The 16,982-nt window shown below is 39.1% G+C and overlaps 1 protein-coding gene across 2 annotated transcripts in view; it reads left to right on the top strand.

Moving 5' to 3' along the window:
• Positions 1-16,982, top strand: part of ANGPT1 (angiopoietin 1) — a 258,402-nt gene that overhangs the window by 30,655 nt on the left and 210,765 nt on the right. For both annotated transcript variants that reach the window (XM_067290417.1, XM_067290416.1), the window contains one exon: positions 4,112-4,197. In XM_067290417.1, the coding sequence (XP_067146518.1) occupies positions 4,112-4,197 (86 nt within the window). The remainder of the gene's footprint in view (positions 1-4,111; positions 4,198-16,982) is intronic.

The following is a 16,982-nucleotide window of genomic DNA, read 5'->3' as shown; positions in this document are numbered from 1 at the left end:
AAAGCAGGGAATATAAGTACTTCATTTCTGAAAAGTATCTCCTACCAAAAACTTCAGTCACCTAGAAAAATCTAGATCTTTTGCTTATGTAAATTGTTGTCCTCACAATAATCCTTATAGGGAGAAGAGTAAAAAAAAAAGAATTTTTTTTTACATTTTCCCTTCTCTGTGCAGTTGTTTTGAATGTAGACAATTGTACCTGCTGCCAAGCTGTGAGGAAGCAGCTACTTCACCTGTTAATTCAAACTCAAAGGGTTGAGTGTTCATTTTATTTCTCTTGTGAACGTATTCACACAGGCTTGTACACACACATGTACTTTATTTGTCTGTTTGTTTGTTGTCCCTTTTAATGAAATAAGTCATCCAGATTGAAAAATTTCTGTTTTTCTCCCAGTGTGGGAAAACTGAAAAAACCTTGCAAAACATTTTTGTAATGCTGGCAGCCATGGACATAAGCCAGAATAGGCAGCTGGGCTTTATTTTGGCTTTGAAAGGCACAAAGATGTATACAGATTCATGCACTCCCTCTTTCTCATGCATGCACCAAGTCCCATGGAGGTCTGGGCTGTATCCGCACTGTCCTGCTGACCCTTCCCCTCAGTCCCTAGACTAGTGCTCTGAGCAGTCCTGTGATTATAGAGTTTGGTATTGATTACTTTCCAAAAAGGGAACGGGAATAGAGCTGAATTTTGAATCAACCCCTTCTTCCTCCAAGATGTTGATTTGAGGATACCAGGGAGCTTTGTGGGAAGAAGCACATCAGTGCTGACAGAGAAGTGCTCCAGTGGAGGCTGGAATTTTCCCCCGTGCAGCAGCCTGCAAGGCTGCCCCGGGACAGGCTGGCCTCCCAGACCGAGCAGTCACGGTTCAGCTCCTGGGTCTGAGGCAGGCACACAGGAATGCCAAGAACACTGCCATCAGCATCTTCTTGGTTTTCTCCCCAATGGGCTTGCAAGTTTCTTGGGTTCTTCCCAATGAAGAGCAAAAAGTATTTTTGAAACTTCAGAATTTTGCAGGATGAGAAAACTATTTCCTCCTTTGTTGCTCACAGAAAGTCTTCATACGGCTTCCTAAAGTATGTCTAAGGAACTGCATGCTTTGAGGCTTGGGTTTGAAGTTGTGCCTTTATTGATACAGAAGTCTGGTGCCTGTTCTCTCTCCTTAGTTATTTCAGGCAAATAACTGTACATGTTCATTGTGGAGTGTGTGATCATGGATCATAATAAAAGAATGTTAAATAGTAATTTAAAAAATATTTAAGTATAAACAGTATGCAGAAGGTACTTTAGAACAAACTTGCTTTGATTGATTTCCCATGTGATATGAGATAAATGCTCTGCTACATGTAAAAAAATCAAAGCCTGTCTCTGAGGCAAAAAAAGGTGCTTTAAGCTGTTCTCTGTCTACAGGGAAGAAAAATTCAAGTTCTCTTTCAACATGAATCTCACGCTTCAGTTCATACCCTGCAGGAATATGGGCTTCAGCATTTCAGACCTCAGTGCTGCCAATCCATGCCTGCTGCAGGAATGTAGAAAGTAGCTATAACTTAAATGCTGATTGGATTCATGTGAAAAGCAGTTAGGCAAAAAGCTGCTGTTTTCCTGCTTCTCAAAACCAGTGTGCTAAGGTGCTTGCAAATAACACTTTTACTCCTTATTCCAGCTCCACAAACTGGAATCACTCCGGCCCAGCAAGCAGTGAAAGTTTCTGCACATAATGTGATTTCACACCACATTAATCCATATACAAGATGTTTGCCCTTAGGAATTGCTCTTTTGTATATGTTTGTTCACTTCTACTTTTAAGAAACAACCAGGAAGACTTGTCTCCAATTTACTATAGAGACACAAAGGGTGAGGAAATGGATTATTAACCTTAGGCTATCACTTTCCATCCTAGCAAGCTTATTATACGATGAAAAGTGAGGTTTGGAAAGAAATGTATGGCGTCTGATCCCTGAGCTGAATCTCAATTTTTTAAGAAAGGACCACATGGGCATAACCTGAGATTAACAACTTTAAGCCTTATTTCTATACAAAAGAAAAATAGTATGCATTTTTATCACTTTGGCAGAAATATGAACCAGTGGAGCTACGTGAAAGCCACAGACACTGGGAAAGAGTATGTGAAAATCTGCTTTTTATTATGATATATGTTAAACTGGGCACTAATTCTATTATAACATAGGTGACAATCATTTTTTCTCCACTTGCAGGAAAATTTGATGTGGGATTCGTTGCTGATTTAGCTAGCCTTTTACTGTTTCAAGATATTATTTTCAGCAAACCAAGCATATATAAAAATCAACATTTATTTCTGGAAGGCTAAGGTGTTGTTTTCTACTAGTGGGGTTTTTGGCACCTTAGTTGATCATATTTTACTCCTTTTATTACTGTACTTGACCCAAGTGTCCTTTTGCTATTGAAAACACTGTCTTTTCAAATATTTTTTCTAAAGATGCAACTGTGAAAGACTGTTTCGTTAAGGTCTGTGTTTCAGAGGAGAGCATGATTCTGTAAGATTGCTTATGAGGGTGAACTTTTCTCTGCGGGTGCTTTATGAGGGTGAAGTTTCTCTCTGCAGCTACATATGTTTTACCAGAATTTTGGGAAGCTGTCTGCAGGGCAGCTATATTAAAGTACTGCTGCACAGGAAGCTGATAGAGGTGACGGCAAAATAACTGCCCTTCATTTAGTGTAGACATCAAGAAGCAACTGAGGTCTTGTTTCAGATGTGCCAACTGTTAATTTCTGACTAAGGCTGAAGGTGAATGTTCCCAGGGATAAGTTCTTTAAAACCAGTGTGTTAGTGAATTCTCTTGCTTACTTTTCTGTGCTCCTGTTTGGCTTCAATTTAGAGTTGCTGATGAGTAGCCAAACTTGCACTGAGTTTACTAAGAAGTGACTCAGAGACCCCAGGTCTGTCATATATTTAGCTCTTGATACACAAATCTCTAAGCTTCATGGGGTTCAGTGCTAGGCGGCCTCAGCTCAACTCCTCTTTCTGATTCCACCTCTCGGTAAGAGATGCTGTGAGTGACATTGGCTACAATCCTTGTCAGCAGCGCGGAGGTACCTGCCAAATTGAGAACAATGTTCTCTTCGCTGGGTTCCAGGCAAATGTAGACTTTTCATAAGGCTAACGTACACCCTGCTTGGTGGTGATATCAAATGTATTCAGGGCTTTGAAAGTTTTGTGTAGCTTGCAATACATATGGTATGTTAGGATATGAGATCTTTGGTCAATTTCCATCCCCCACAAATTGGGGCATATCAACATTTCCATTTATAATTACGCCACTACTGGAGGTGTTCACTCCTGGTATGATTTAACTACGTGAGAATACATTTTGCTGACAGTAGGATGTGTGTATTTAACAGCAATGATAAATCCTCTATGTCAGGATATTCCATGGTTCACATTATACTAGAACTTGTCAAATACTTCTGGATTTATTCAGTGGTGAAGTAAACACTCTTCTCATTGTAAGGTTGGGTGCACTGAGACACAAGGCATTTCAGAGTGATTTATCTGTACAGAAGAGAATTTGAGCCCTTGCTTTTGAATGCCCTGAAACTGGAGGGATTTTCAATATGTAGTATTTTTATTAGCATTGGGTGTGAAAGGTATTTAAGATTCTCTCTGCAGCTGCATATGTTTTACCAGAATTTTGGGAAGCCATCTGCAGGATGGCTATATTAAGCTGAAAGAGGTGGCAGCAAAATAACTGCCCTTCACTTAGCATAGACATCAAGAAGCAACTGAGGTCTTGTTTCAGAATAAGATAGCTGAAATAACAGAAGCCCAGACGCAAGCCATATTCAATATGGATTAGAGCTTTTCTGGTGAGCAATACAAAGAATCTCCAGAACGTGCATTAAAAAGGCAGAGGCTACTTGAATGGGATGGACAATCCCTCCATCAATCAGACTATGCCTGTTCAGGCTCAGCAGGGTGGGAAATAAAAAAAGCAGCAGATGAAGCATGGGTGCAAGTATCCCTCTTTCCCTCCTCCCCCAAAAGGAGTAGTCCTCTAAAAATGAAAGAGTGGAACATTACTCTTTTGCAGGCTGAAAACAACTGTTTTTATTTATTAATTTTTCTTTTTCAGGTCCTTCAGGGATGTCCATGATATGAGCCAGAGTCATGAGCTGTTTGGATGTGGCTTTTTGTCAATGGTGAGACAAACTAAGCTGAGTATGTTTTAATTCCTTCTCCACTGGTCCATCAGTCATTTTAATTGTTTTTTGATCTGGTCTTAAGCCTGACTGTGCTGGAATTCATGCCTCCATTGTAGGGAGGGGGTGCATGTTGAAACCAGTATGCCAAAAAGAAAGGAATAGGCTGACATATGCCTGACATCACCTTTACTTGGGGTTAGGACAAGGGCCTAGGGCATGGGCCTGAAAACAAGGCTATGTATTCCAGTGCAGGGGCTCTGTAAACTTTACAAGATACATCTACAGAAGGAAAAGTCTGAAACCTCACATTACTGCAGCTCTCAGCACTTAATTCCACTGTGCTATTTTCATTCGTCTGTTCCAGCCACCTTTGCCTGAAATTCAACTCTTCCTACTATGTATTTCCCAGGCACTTTACTTCTACCACTTGAACTAAATGTTGTTCAGGATATTAAAAATAAATATTATTTTAGAATATGTAAAGGTTTCCAACATCTCATTGCAAAACCACAGTCACTTCTGAATGTGCATGGCTTGGGTGATTGATTATACTTGCCCATAGTAAGTCAGGAATCAACAATTTTTTTAAGTACAAAGTATGTGAGAAGTAATCATTTAAAAATAAGTATAAGTTTAACAAAACTAAGAGTTTAAATATTTTAAAATAAAGTTGCTTTTGTTCCTATCTAGGAACTTTTTGTAAGCATGAGCTTTTTATAACAGGACACTTGCTTCTCTGCTGTTTAAGTCAGAGCAAACATCAGCAGTGATATTGAGTTAAGTATATAAAATGACATGGTAAATGTCACACTAAAGTCAATTAATGGAGAGAACAAACACAAATTTTGATTCAGCTTCTAAATTCTCTTTTTGCTGTCAATCCAATAAAGCACTTAGGACATGCTTTGTCAAAATGGTGAACTTGCATAAATTTCATGGAACTATTCAGTTGACTTTGTCATATGAAAAACAAGCAGATGAATAAAATGATCTACAGCCATCTCCATAAAATTGTTCTTGGCATTAAAATGGTGAAAGGCTCACATTTAAAATGATCTAGGAATTATGAGAATCCCAAAGGCTGCAGCTGTACACTTCCTTGTTCGAGTCAAGGTGCCCTTGATGACATGGAGCCCAGTCTGTAGGAAGGACTTTGTCCAGACTCACATTCTGCTGTGCAAATGTCTGAGATTGGAGTTATGCAAGGGTTTAGACCTTATGACAATGACAGTACTTTCTGGCCTTGAAATACTGATGTTTCTTTGTCACGGATAGAGATTAGGGGAGAGGGGAGGGAAGGAGCAGCCATAAGCAAGAACACCAAGTGAAGTTCTCTGATTTGGACTGAAATCAAAGCAGCCTTTGACAGACACAAGAATGTGTAAATGTGGCTTATCACCTAAATATGTACTCAGAGGCCTGATTTACAGCATTCATTTTCTGGTTTTAGTGTTTTATTCAGTCATGTTTAAAGATTCCTACTCAATGGATCTTTGGTTCCTTTGTAGAGTAATACACCTTCCTGTGAGAAGACTTTCAGATACCCATCCTAAATCCTTACTTGTTAGTTTCATCTTTTGACTCCCTAAACAGTTCCTTTTTCACTGTTTGTGCCCTTACACACATATGTATAATACATATATACATATATACATATATGTCTATGTAGACTGTTATCATGGCTCATTCCTTGCTGCTGCTTCTCCAAGATACATGCATTTAGGCCTAATATTTTATGTCGGTCGTGTCTGTTTTTCTTCTTTCAACAGCTTCTAATTTGTGACATGCTATAATGTTCCAGAAGACTTACTGCACCCCAGCTGCCTACAGAAGGCCTGTCTTGTCTTTGATACCTTTTTACAGGTGCAAGCCAAAGTTTGGCTGTTCTTTCATTCATTCAGCTTTAGTAATACTGCACAGTACATTGTAGGATTATGTCTCTTTTGCTGTCAATAAATGCTTACATCCTGCACTAATTTTCCTAGGTTTCTTCCTTCTTCTGTTCTGCATATAATTGAGTTTTCTTTTTTTTGTGAGATTTATAATATTACAGTTATGCAAATAAAAATTTGCTTCCGCTAGTTCTTCATTTTCCAGCTAGTACTAATGTCTCTTCCAATTCAGTGCTGTCTCAAAATTTGTGCCATGTTCTCTGTCCTGCAGCTTCCAGATGGAGACATTCAGTAAGACCAACTGCCAGTCTCACTAGCTGTCTCTCCCAGTGTGATATTTGTTCTTTATTATAATATTTTATTTGATCTTTAAGCCAATTCTAAATCTACATTTATATCTTTAATAATTCAGACTGGCTTAGACAAATATGTCAAGCTAGATTTTATGACCTACAATATCAAATACTTTATTAAAATTTAATTCTAACACACTACCTTCATATCATTCTCTAGTCTTTAAATAGCTGAAAATCAGCTCAGAATCAAGATTATTAGGCTTTTTTTTTCTTTTTCTTAACTCTGACTATTTGTAGCCCACTCTCTCTTGTATGCTTTTTTCTCTCAGTATTTGTTACATTGTTTTACTCCATTTAGATTTGCTCTCCTTTGTGGCTGGAAATCAGTACCACATTTATTTGAGCTCAGGTTAATGAGATATGCTGTAACGACAAGCTGAAGCATCTGTACTGTTTGTATTTTTGGAACAGCCATTGTCTCTATTAGTTTCAGTGTCTCTGTAACAAGATTCATTCCCTGGTGTCTGCATGCCCCAAATTTGATTTTTCACTACTGGTGTTTCCAAAGAACAACCTGAAGACAAGAAAGTGAGGAAAGGAGGAGGAGCACTTGAAAGGTGTAGTACAATTTGGGAGTATATCTGTTGAGGCATATTTCTGCAGTATCTGAATCAAGTATTGTTCCCCTCTTCTGGTTTTGATAGAAGAATGGAAATATAAGAGAGTCCCTTTATCTATTAGCAGATTGAGACACACTTGGCAGAACCCATTTTGAAAATGTAAGGCCTCATTATCTTCACTCATGCAAGTGTTTAGAGCTGTCTATTAATACTTTAATACAAAATAGTGAAGGATAGGAGGCAAAAGAGAATGGGAGGTATTGGAAAAACTGCTGCTTTAACACATTTGTCAAAATCAAGTGTGGAGTAAGAACTGATTGAGACAGTTACCCAGTTACTACCACTTAGAGCTGCCACAGCAAACTATATTATACTGACTGCAGGGACAATGAATGAACCCCTATAAGCAAATCATGTCAACGCAGCCAGCTCAAATCAGTTCAGCACTTCAGAGACAGGCAGTGTGAAGAACACATGCTTTCATGAGAGACGATAATCATGGGAAGCAAAGTCTTTTTAGGGCTTGCAACTCCATGTGTACCTTCAAATATTTGGAGTCCTGCCTACAGTGTCCCTATGGGAATTAGTTAAAAGTTTCAAAAAGATGATTGTTTCACATTTCTGTTCTTCTTCTAGACTGGAAGTATGTGTATCTAGTAAAATCAAAACAACAGAATTTTATACAGGCTAAAGAAGGTGTGATATGAATAACATCACAGTCATAAAAATAGTGGATACATATTGCATACAAAGCTGTCTGGAGGACAAACACTATTTCACAGTGAGTTTTAAGGACTGAACTTTTTTTTTGATTCTATTTTGGAACAAATCCAAAACCTACTGAACACTTTTGCAAAACAAAATCATGAAGAAATGTTAGGTTTTGGGTCAAAATCAGAAATGATTTTATTGTGAATGTTCGAGTCCACTATGTAGGCGCATCTAGCACCTCAACCAATGAAATGTGAGGATTAATCTTGATCTTTCTCCCGTTTGCTAGTTGCAACAGTCAGAAAGCCTTGGATTTGAGAAAATGTTGTTGAAACAGACATATTTCTGAAAAAGATCTGCTTCAAAAATTTAATTTCTTCCAAAATATTTAACCAGCTTTAATCATTCTTTTTTTCTTCCTCTTCTATTATTATGGATGTCTGTAATTTTCTAAGAAATCTAAAAGAGTTGTCCAAATGTCATGACAACATAATGCAATGTGTGTTCCACAATGTAATGTAGGAGCTGATTATCTAACTCCTGCAGTGTTTTGAAAAAAAAACAAAAAAACAAAAAAACCCCGGGCTTTCTTTCATTATGGACTGAATTTTTAGAGAGGCCTCCAACTGATTATTCCCTGCCATTTGCCTACATGTTATCTTGCACATGTAACACATGCTAATTATATAATTATAATCTCAAAAGCCAGGTGGTTCTATTAATATGCATATAGAGGGTTAACTGATAGAGCCTGATTCCTGCAGGCAAAGCTTTGCACATATCAACAAAGGCCTATTTTCGTAATGTGCCTTCAATATTCACCTGCTCCTGATGGTTATGATTCTTTGTTCTTTAGGCATGATAATTATTTCCAGAACCATTAACTAAATGTGGGATAATGTTGCAAAAGAAAATTTTCTTTACCATAAAGATTAGAGAAAGCTGAATTTTCTGAGACAATAGGGCTATTGACATTACAGGAAGAAAAGAGGGTTGACATATAGAAGAACAATCAAGTCAACATAACTTGTCCAAAGATCAACACCTGTCTATGCTCTTCTTTACTGTGGCCCAGTGACTTTCTGAATCCCACAAGGCATGTGGAAAGAAAGGCCACTTCTGAGAGGTGGGAGCAGGCGGCCAAGGAACCCCTCCTCTCCTCCCTATGGGCTTAGAGGCCTATGAAAGGACAGGGCTGAGGTTTATTAGGACTGGCTTGCTGTGTCTTCTCAGCAGCCTCTTCTAATAGGGTTCTAACAGAGCTTTTACTGTAAAACAAAACAAAACAACAAAAGCACAGAGGGAGATTTCTGTCAGGGTAGGTCCCTCTGGTTAGGTATAAGGGCAGAGAGACATGTCACTTTAGAATTTGGTTGGTATTTCACTGTCAAAAAAGTCAAATGTGTGAAAACAAATGTGCTTTTCAAAATGGGAATTTCAAATGGTCATGGCAGAGTAAAGAGTAAAATATGAAAAGCAGTGATAAAGGCTTTAGCTTGGCACGTAAGACAGTCGCACAGGACTAGACTGTCATCACAAGAATGCCAGTTCAAGATGGGCCTTGCTTTTTGTTAGTTCAGTGTCTTTCTTCAGTGCAAGAAAGAGCTGTATTCAGCTCTTTTTGTCCTGAGAGAGTTTTATTTTGATCTAGGAATTTCTTGAAATGAAATTCAAAAGAAAAACTGAGTTTGAGGTGGGAGACGCCTGGAAAATACAAAGGGCCCAGAACTGGGCTTTTGTAAAGCTTCTTAATGAGAAGTTCACATAGCTTTCTCTACATATGGTTACAGATTCACAGAATATGACATGACATGACTCTTTGACAATACCTACGCTTATGAAAGCGCCCCGACACTGTTGTGTGATGTACAGTGTGACCTCTGAACTCACAGCTTTGCATAAAAATAGCTTAACGAGAACTACTGAGAAGTTCTAATGAATCCTCATATATGTGAGGTTGTGACCAGTATCTTTTGAAGTCCTAGTGGGAGTTATTTTTTCAGATGGGAGTAGCTGAATGGTTCTGTCCCCATGGAGCTGCAAAAAAATAACTTTTCTTCGCTTTTATTGATATTAGTGGTGCCGCAAAAGTTGTCAACATTAAGGTTAAGATTTTGTTTCCTTTATAAATCTCCTTTGTAGAGGGTTTCACATCTGGGATATTTCAGGATATTTCAAATTACATCAAGCTGCAAGAAATTTGGTGTATAAACTGTCAGCATGAGTGTGATTTTTTTTTAACAAAAATGTTTAAGTCCATTAAAATATTAGAGCTATGGAGTGGGAAAGTATAAGATGTGTTCCCACGAGATCAATGGGAGTTTTGCTTTGGACTTCAATGGAAACAGGAAGCAGGCCATAACTTGTAATCAATTTCAGAAGTCCCCAGGCCCATCCTGTGCTCCAAACTTTAGCTAATATTTAAAAGCTGATCCTGGGCTCTGTGTGCATATGGGTCCATTCCCTCTGCCACCTTCTAACAGGGTTTTTGTGGCGTTCTGACCTGAGCTCACCTCTGGTTACACCTCTTCTGAAATAACACCTTAGTGTCGGAGCAATGTTAAACAAGCCCAACATAAATCTCCAGTGCCCTAGATGTGAGAGACTGGTATCCTGTTTCGAATCCCCTGAAACATCCAGTCACAGAGTCAGAGTAACTAGAGATGGAAAACCCAGGATTAGGTCACACGTTACCCTCCCCTGCCAGTCTAGAATTGTTCCCTGCAGTTTGCAATCTCGTTTTAAATGACTTGAGTATTAAGGGGCTTCCCCCGCTTTCCTCAGGAGTATACAACAGTTTAACAGCACTTGTTTTAGGAAACATATCCAGATAGCCACCGGATACTCCCTGAACTCAGTTTCAGGGTAACCTCTTTGACCACACAAAACAATCACATCGTCTTTGACTTTTACCCCCTTTCAATTCTTGCAGATGATTATATCTGTTTCCTCCCACCTCCTTCTGTCATTACTTTACCGAGCTATATGCACAGGGATCATTTCATATTGCTTAATACTGTTGGCTATATTTTGTTTTGGGCATGAAGATATTTTATTCTGAATTCATTGTATTTTTGGCAACTATAGATAGTACAGGTACTTTCAAATTGTATTTGTTGTAGATCACAGTACAATAGAAATATGCACAGTCACTCCTCCTTAATTTGATGATAAGATTTTGTAGTCTCGGTTGCATTTTTCTGTTCTCTATTTGTTCTTGCATAAGGACTGAGTATAAAATTTACTATCCAAAAATATTCTTGACAGCTAAAATAACATTCAGCTTTCTCCATGTTCAGGAATGCTGCTTTATATCATGTTAGGTTACATCACGCAGTATCTGATACAAGTTACCTGAAATAATACAGCTCAAAAAAAATAAAAAAAACAAAAACACGAGAAATTTGGGCTTTCATCTTCTGTGTAAGATAGCTCAACTGATTATAGGATAAAATGGCTTAAAAGAAACATGTGGTTTTACTAGTCTTGTTGCTCAGAACAGCCTACTGTTGTTGCTTTACTACTAAATCATATCGCTGTGATGTATGCCCGAACTCATCTGTTCCCAGGTTATATGACATTCTGCAGTATATCTAAGGGCAAATGCAGACTGGTAAAAACTATAATATCTTATAGTGAACAATCCAGATTAATGTAGTCCAAGAGGACTTCTTGGGTGTCATTATGTGAGAGGCTGGAACACCTAGGCATTGGGTAGAGTTAAGGTTTTCTTCTGCTAAATTGCCTTTGCTTTCTTGAGGTTTTAATCAACAACTGACAAAGCTCAGAAACTAACAAAAATGGGTCCAGTGATGGATGTTTCTTCCACCAACTCAGTGAAATCCTCACAAAATGATCTATTTCACTATATGTAATTTTATGTTCATATTCACAATATGCTGATAATCCTGAAGACATAGATTTAGTTCCATTGAAGTGAAATTTCAGTGGAAAATTAATTAAACCTCTAGCACCTCTCAGGGTAACTTCTCAGGAGCAAGTATCACTGAAGGATATGGTGAAGGAGATGTTTAAAAAGAAATCTAAAGGAACTAGAAGAAATCCTGGCCCCACTGTGATCAGTGAAATTTCTTTCCTAGTATCAGTGAGGTCAATATTTCAAAATTTCAATACAAAACTTGTATTTAGTCACTATTGTGAAAGGTCAGAATATCTTGATAGGGCCTAAACTTATTTGTATTAAAAACAATGGCAAAACTCAGACTGATTTTAAAGAAACAGCTTCTAATACTTTTTTTGAGAACTGTAGAGAAAACAAACAATTTCTCAGTCTGTGCAATATGAAACGATTGAGGCTTTTTTACAGTTTCCGCTCCTATTGGATTGGAAGGTCAGAGATTATCCTGTGAACATCTTTATTTCCACAGCTCTGGTCCAAATTTATTTGTTATTCCAGTTCTTGGCATTCCAGACCTGTCACCAGGAAAGAGTAAATGAATATTAAATTAAAATGGGAACTATGCATTTATCAATTTTGCCTCTGTCATGAAGAGGTGTGATCTGGCACCTTTGGAAGCCTTGCTTTTTTATGTTAGGAAGGCTGAAGTGGCCCATACAGCAAGCAGCCAAATTCTCAATCTTTTACTTACTTTTAAACTAAATTTTAACAGGACTGTCAAGCACTGCATGCAGTATGTCAGTTAACACTGGCGTAAAATTGACAAAGAGCACTTTATGTACCTTCAGAGCAAGTATATCTTGACCAACACTTCTGAGCTATTTTAAGTTTGTAAGCTGCAAGTATCTCCTGCTTTTTAGGCCTGATAACAGTAGAACGAAGACTAGAGATGAGTAGCACCTGGCTATTCAGGATCTGGCTAGTCTGCAGCTTTAATATGCAGAAAGATTAAAGTTTAAAATGTCCCGACTCTATCAATCACTCCTCCAAATGCTGTGAAGTATTTGCTTCACAATATAAGGCAAACCTGCTTTTCCCCCCTCTTTATTGCTATGTAATGATCTCTTAGAAGTGTGTGAAAATTGTAGAATGGTTAACCCTGAGACAAAATGCATAAAAAGTAGCAGATATTCTTTGTATCATTTGCCAAAAATGAAATTCTTCCCATATTCTTTTGAAAGTAAATGACTTTCAGAATGTTTTAATTGTTCCTTTCAACATCACTTTATTCTTATCAGGTCTCAAATGAGCATACCCTCTGCATATGCTGTGGTTAGTTTTTAAGAACCAGTGACCGAAATGAAAGTGAAATGAGCAAATGGATTATTTTAAGAATTCTCTAGCTTTTCTTGTCATGTTTTCATTTAATAACATCTGCTGCTCGTAAATGATGAAAGAAACTTCTAATAGCCTGTAATACCAATACATGGTAGAAAGCGTGAGTCTTTCACCTCTTGCAGGTAAGCAAATACTTTCGTGTTAAAGGAATAAAAGAAGAATATTAATCTGTTCCTGTCCACTTACTAATGCTGTCTGACCTCAGCGTTCTTGGCACTAATGACTCTGACTTGGCCTAACCTGGCAGCTGTGATGCTGACCTGCAGTCAGCACCACGTCCACGCTGAGTCTCCTGCACTTAATATACTGAACCTAATCTGTAATCATGCTGCAGTGCCAGTGGTGCGTAGACACGTAGCTGGTGCCAAGACTGTTTCTGCAGCCTAGTGTGCTGTGGTGTGATTTAGCCCCCTCAATTGTTGATGCATTCCACAGCGTGTCCAAAAAATTGTTCTTTTTTTGACAGTGACACACAGGAAGTTCTGCCCATCACCTTTTCTCTGTGTGTGCATGACTTGTCTATGGTGCACAATTGTGTTGAGATAGAAAATGACTTCATTTCACTGACCATCATGGTGATTCCAGCAGTTCTTTATATATTTTTTAAATATAAATAAAGCCAAATTAAGAGAGCTGTGAACTTCAGATCCAGTGGGTAACCTCAGAGATACACCATTAATATATTAGGTAATACATTCAGGTTTAGAAAGGTAAGCCTGTACGTCCTGTCTTAAAAATACTGTTAGGTTTGGGGACATAATCAGAAAAAAGTACAAGGGGTTGCCCAAACACCGAAGGGAAATCCTGTCCGTGAGGACTGAATTATGACAAAATGTGGCTGATGAAAGAAAAACACAAATGAGTGTGGTAGTGGGTAAACACAAACAGACAAGGCGATTAGGATAAATATGATTTGACTTTCCATAGTAGCTTTCTGGCTTTTGGGAAAGTCTTTTTTGAATAGATGCGCTGAGTTTCATGCTCTAGGCAAATCACTCAGGTTTGATATATACAGTCAGGAAGATTGTTATGAAAAGTTTTGTGAGAAATAAAATGCCAGTGGAGAAACCCACTTGGATTTAGTGTGCAGGAAGGATGTACAGTGGCAGCTAAAGCTTACTCCATCTCAGGTGCAAAACCATCGGGGCACTGTGCAGCGCAGACCAGGGGCTCCCTGGGGCCAGTGTCAGTGGGGGTCCTGGTGGTGGCAGGGCCACCAGCCGCAAGTGAGCAGAGCAGCCGGGACAGCCAGGGTAGCCATGGGACTGCGTCAGGATGAGGCTGGGCTGGGCGGTTGCCCGCTGGTTGGGGTTGGGGGGCCCGTGGCTGGACAGGGGCAGGGCTGGAGCTCGGCACCACTATGGCATTGTGGGGCAGGGACTGATGGCTGGGCTGACATGGGGCCTGGGCCTGGGCAGCATGGGGGAGGCCTGGGGGGCGGGCGGGGACAGGAGCTCCCTGGGCAGTGCCCCCAGGGACTCTGACAAAAGTCTTGTACTTGTCCGGTTTGAACTTCATAAAGTTTCTGTTGGTCCAGTCCTCAAGTTTTCAGGATTCTCTGGACTGAAGCTCTGAAGACTAAGTACCAACTTCTGGAATACTGAATTTATTACCAGCTGCGAACTGGATGCCAAGATTACTGTCCCTGCAAACCCAGTAGTCCAGCCAGTTTTTAAGCCTTTTAAAGTGTATCCATCCAGCCCATATTTTCTCAGCTTTCAAATGAGAATGGTATGGGAGGCGGTGTCAAAAGCATTACTAATGTCAAGATATATTGTCTCCACAGCTTTCCCTCTGTCTGCGTATACAGCCGTTTCATCACAGAAGGCAACTGAGCAGGATTTATCCTTGGTAAATGCATGTTGACTGTTCCTGATAGCTTTCTGAATCTGGGTTCCAGGGGCACATGCTCCACAGTCTTTCCAGGATCTGCCGTGAAGCTGACTGACCTGTAGTTCTACAGTCCTCTTTCTGGCCCTTCTTAAAAATGGAGGTAACATTAGCTAGCCTTTTTCAAGTTACTAGGGATTTTTCCAAGCATTGTGAATTTCATAGATGTTAGACAACAGTCTCGCAATCATGTCAGCCAAATCTTTCAGCATCTAGGTGGATCCTACTCATTTTAGCTTGACTGTATCTGGGCTGTAAGGCATTAATAAGCAAAACCTTAAGTCTCAGAGTTTGGTGTTAGCCAGGCCAGAGCACCAAAGATTTTCTTTTTGAATGGAGGTACTTGCCTTCATCATTTGGAGGCACATTTGGGCTTCACTGACATTCATTTAAAGGTTGTTTTTTGACTCTTGCACTAAAATTCCATTCTGATAGTAGTTCTGCTAAGGAACATCAGTGTCAGTATTTCCAGTAGGATTTTCTTTATTGCCTGTCCATATGGTTTCAGTGCTACATCTGAAGCTGCCTTCAGTGAAGTGAAGAATTCACTAGGACAGTTGAGATCACTGTCCTGTGAGATATGTTTGTTATGGCCCTAGTGGTCTTGGAAATAACAAACAAATTTACAAGATCAGCTTTCAGAAGAGAGCAGCATGAAATACCCATTGCTAGGATTCTTAAATGCTAATTCATTCTAAGACATTTAAGATTCCTAAGGATGTTGATCAAACTTATATTTTCATCAGAAATTTGATGGGCCAATGTCCATTCTAAAAACTCTGACTTTGCATTAAAGAGGAACGCTTGTTTTATCACTTACACTAAAAAGGGTTTAATTAAAGAGAAGCTGGATAATTTTATTGAAATTCTCTTCGATACAGTTCCAGTCTTTTAAAGGTCTTCCTGAATATTATTTTGCTAGTATTACAAAGAGGTAACTGCAGCTTTTTTCCTCTGATATCTGCATGAGGCAAACTGGAATATTTAAAAAGAGTTTGTTCAGCAAGAAAACTCAAGGAGATCAAAGGTTATGCTCCTTTCTCATGCCATGATTAAATCTAAATCAGCCTTTGCAAAACCCTTTAGCCAAAATACTTGTGAAATGTTCCGTTTACAAAGAAATATCTGATTTTTGTATGCTATATTCATTTTTTATAGACTCCAAAGTCCATGTCCTTTTTATATCTACATTCCTATAAAACAATATTCCTCATTAATCTGCATCTATTAGTAAATCATTTCCTAAGGTTTTCAGTTTTGCAGGAATGCATATAATAATATATGATATGTTGCCAAGGGACATTATTACTGAAGATATTAGATGCAGATATTGGCCCTGGAATGATTTTGGAGACAGAGTAGATAGAACTGGTTCCCCTGATTGTAGGGCCACATGGCACTGAGTCCTAATCAATATGAGCTATAACTTTGCAACCCTTAGAAGAGCAAGGTTGCAGCATCCTCTCTGTGATGGCAGCACTTCCTATCCTAGCAGCCAAGATTGTGGTAATATAGAAACAGTATAAAAGTTTTAAATTTCCCTTTAAAAGAGATATTCTTTTTATTCTGGCTGCATTAGTATTCTATCTGTTAGTAAAATAAGACAGTCAATGTGTGGGCCTAAGCATAGGCCCCTGTGATTGTCCATACTGCTTAATCGTTGGTAATTATCAGCTGTCACACCTTTGGGCTGGCCCTGAGCTAGGGAACACCCTCCCAAACAAAACTTGACATTGTTGGAGATAGCACAGGTCAGGAATCATTCCAGTGGGCAATTTGGATGCAACCATCCTGTTTTGAAGGGTAAGAGAGTTCAGCTGTATGTATATAAGATGTGCCTTGATATCTGGCCTCAGGGTCAGAGGTCTTAGTTTATTTTCTTTACTAGTATACAATCACTCAGAATCATTTTATCCAAAGTAACCACTGATGTCCCCACTGAAGGGCACTGGCACATTAAAGCACCTACTGAACATGCAAGACACCTCCGCTCAGAACACTTATCTCCACTTATCTCAGGTCATAGCAGTCCAGCCAACAAGGCCTGTTTTGCATCCCTCCTAGATGCATTTCGGCTGCACCCCAACCCAAACAGCTATGCTCCCTTGCCATCCATACCAGTAGAGTTCATCAAT

The sequence above is a fragment of the Apteryx mantelli genome, chromosome 2, assembly GCF_036417845.1.
Source record: "Apteryx mantelli isolate bAptMan1 chromosome 2, bAptMan1.hap1, whole genome shotgun sequence".
In the NCBI taxonomy this organism is placed as follows: domain Eukaryota; kingdom Metazoa; phylum Chordata; class Aves; order Apterygiformes; family Apterygidae; genus Apteryx; species Apteryx mantelli.
This window is presented reverse-complemented; position numbering and strand designations above follow the sequence as displayed.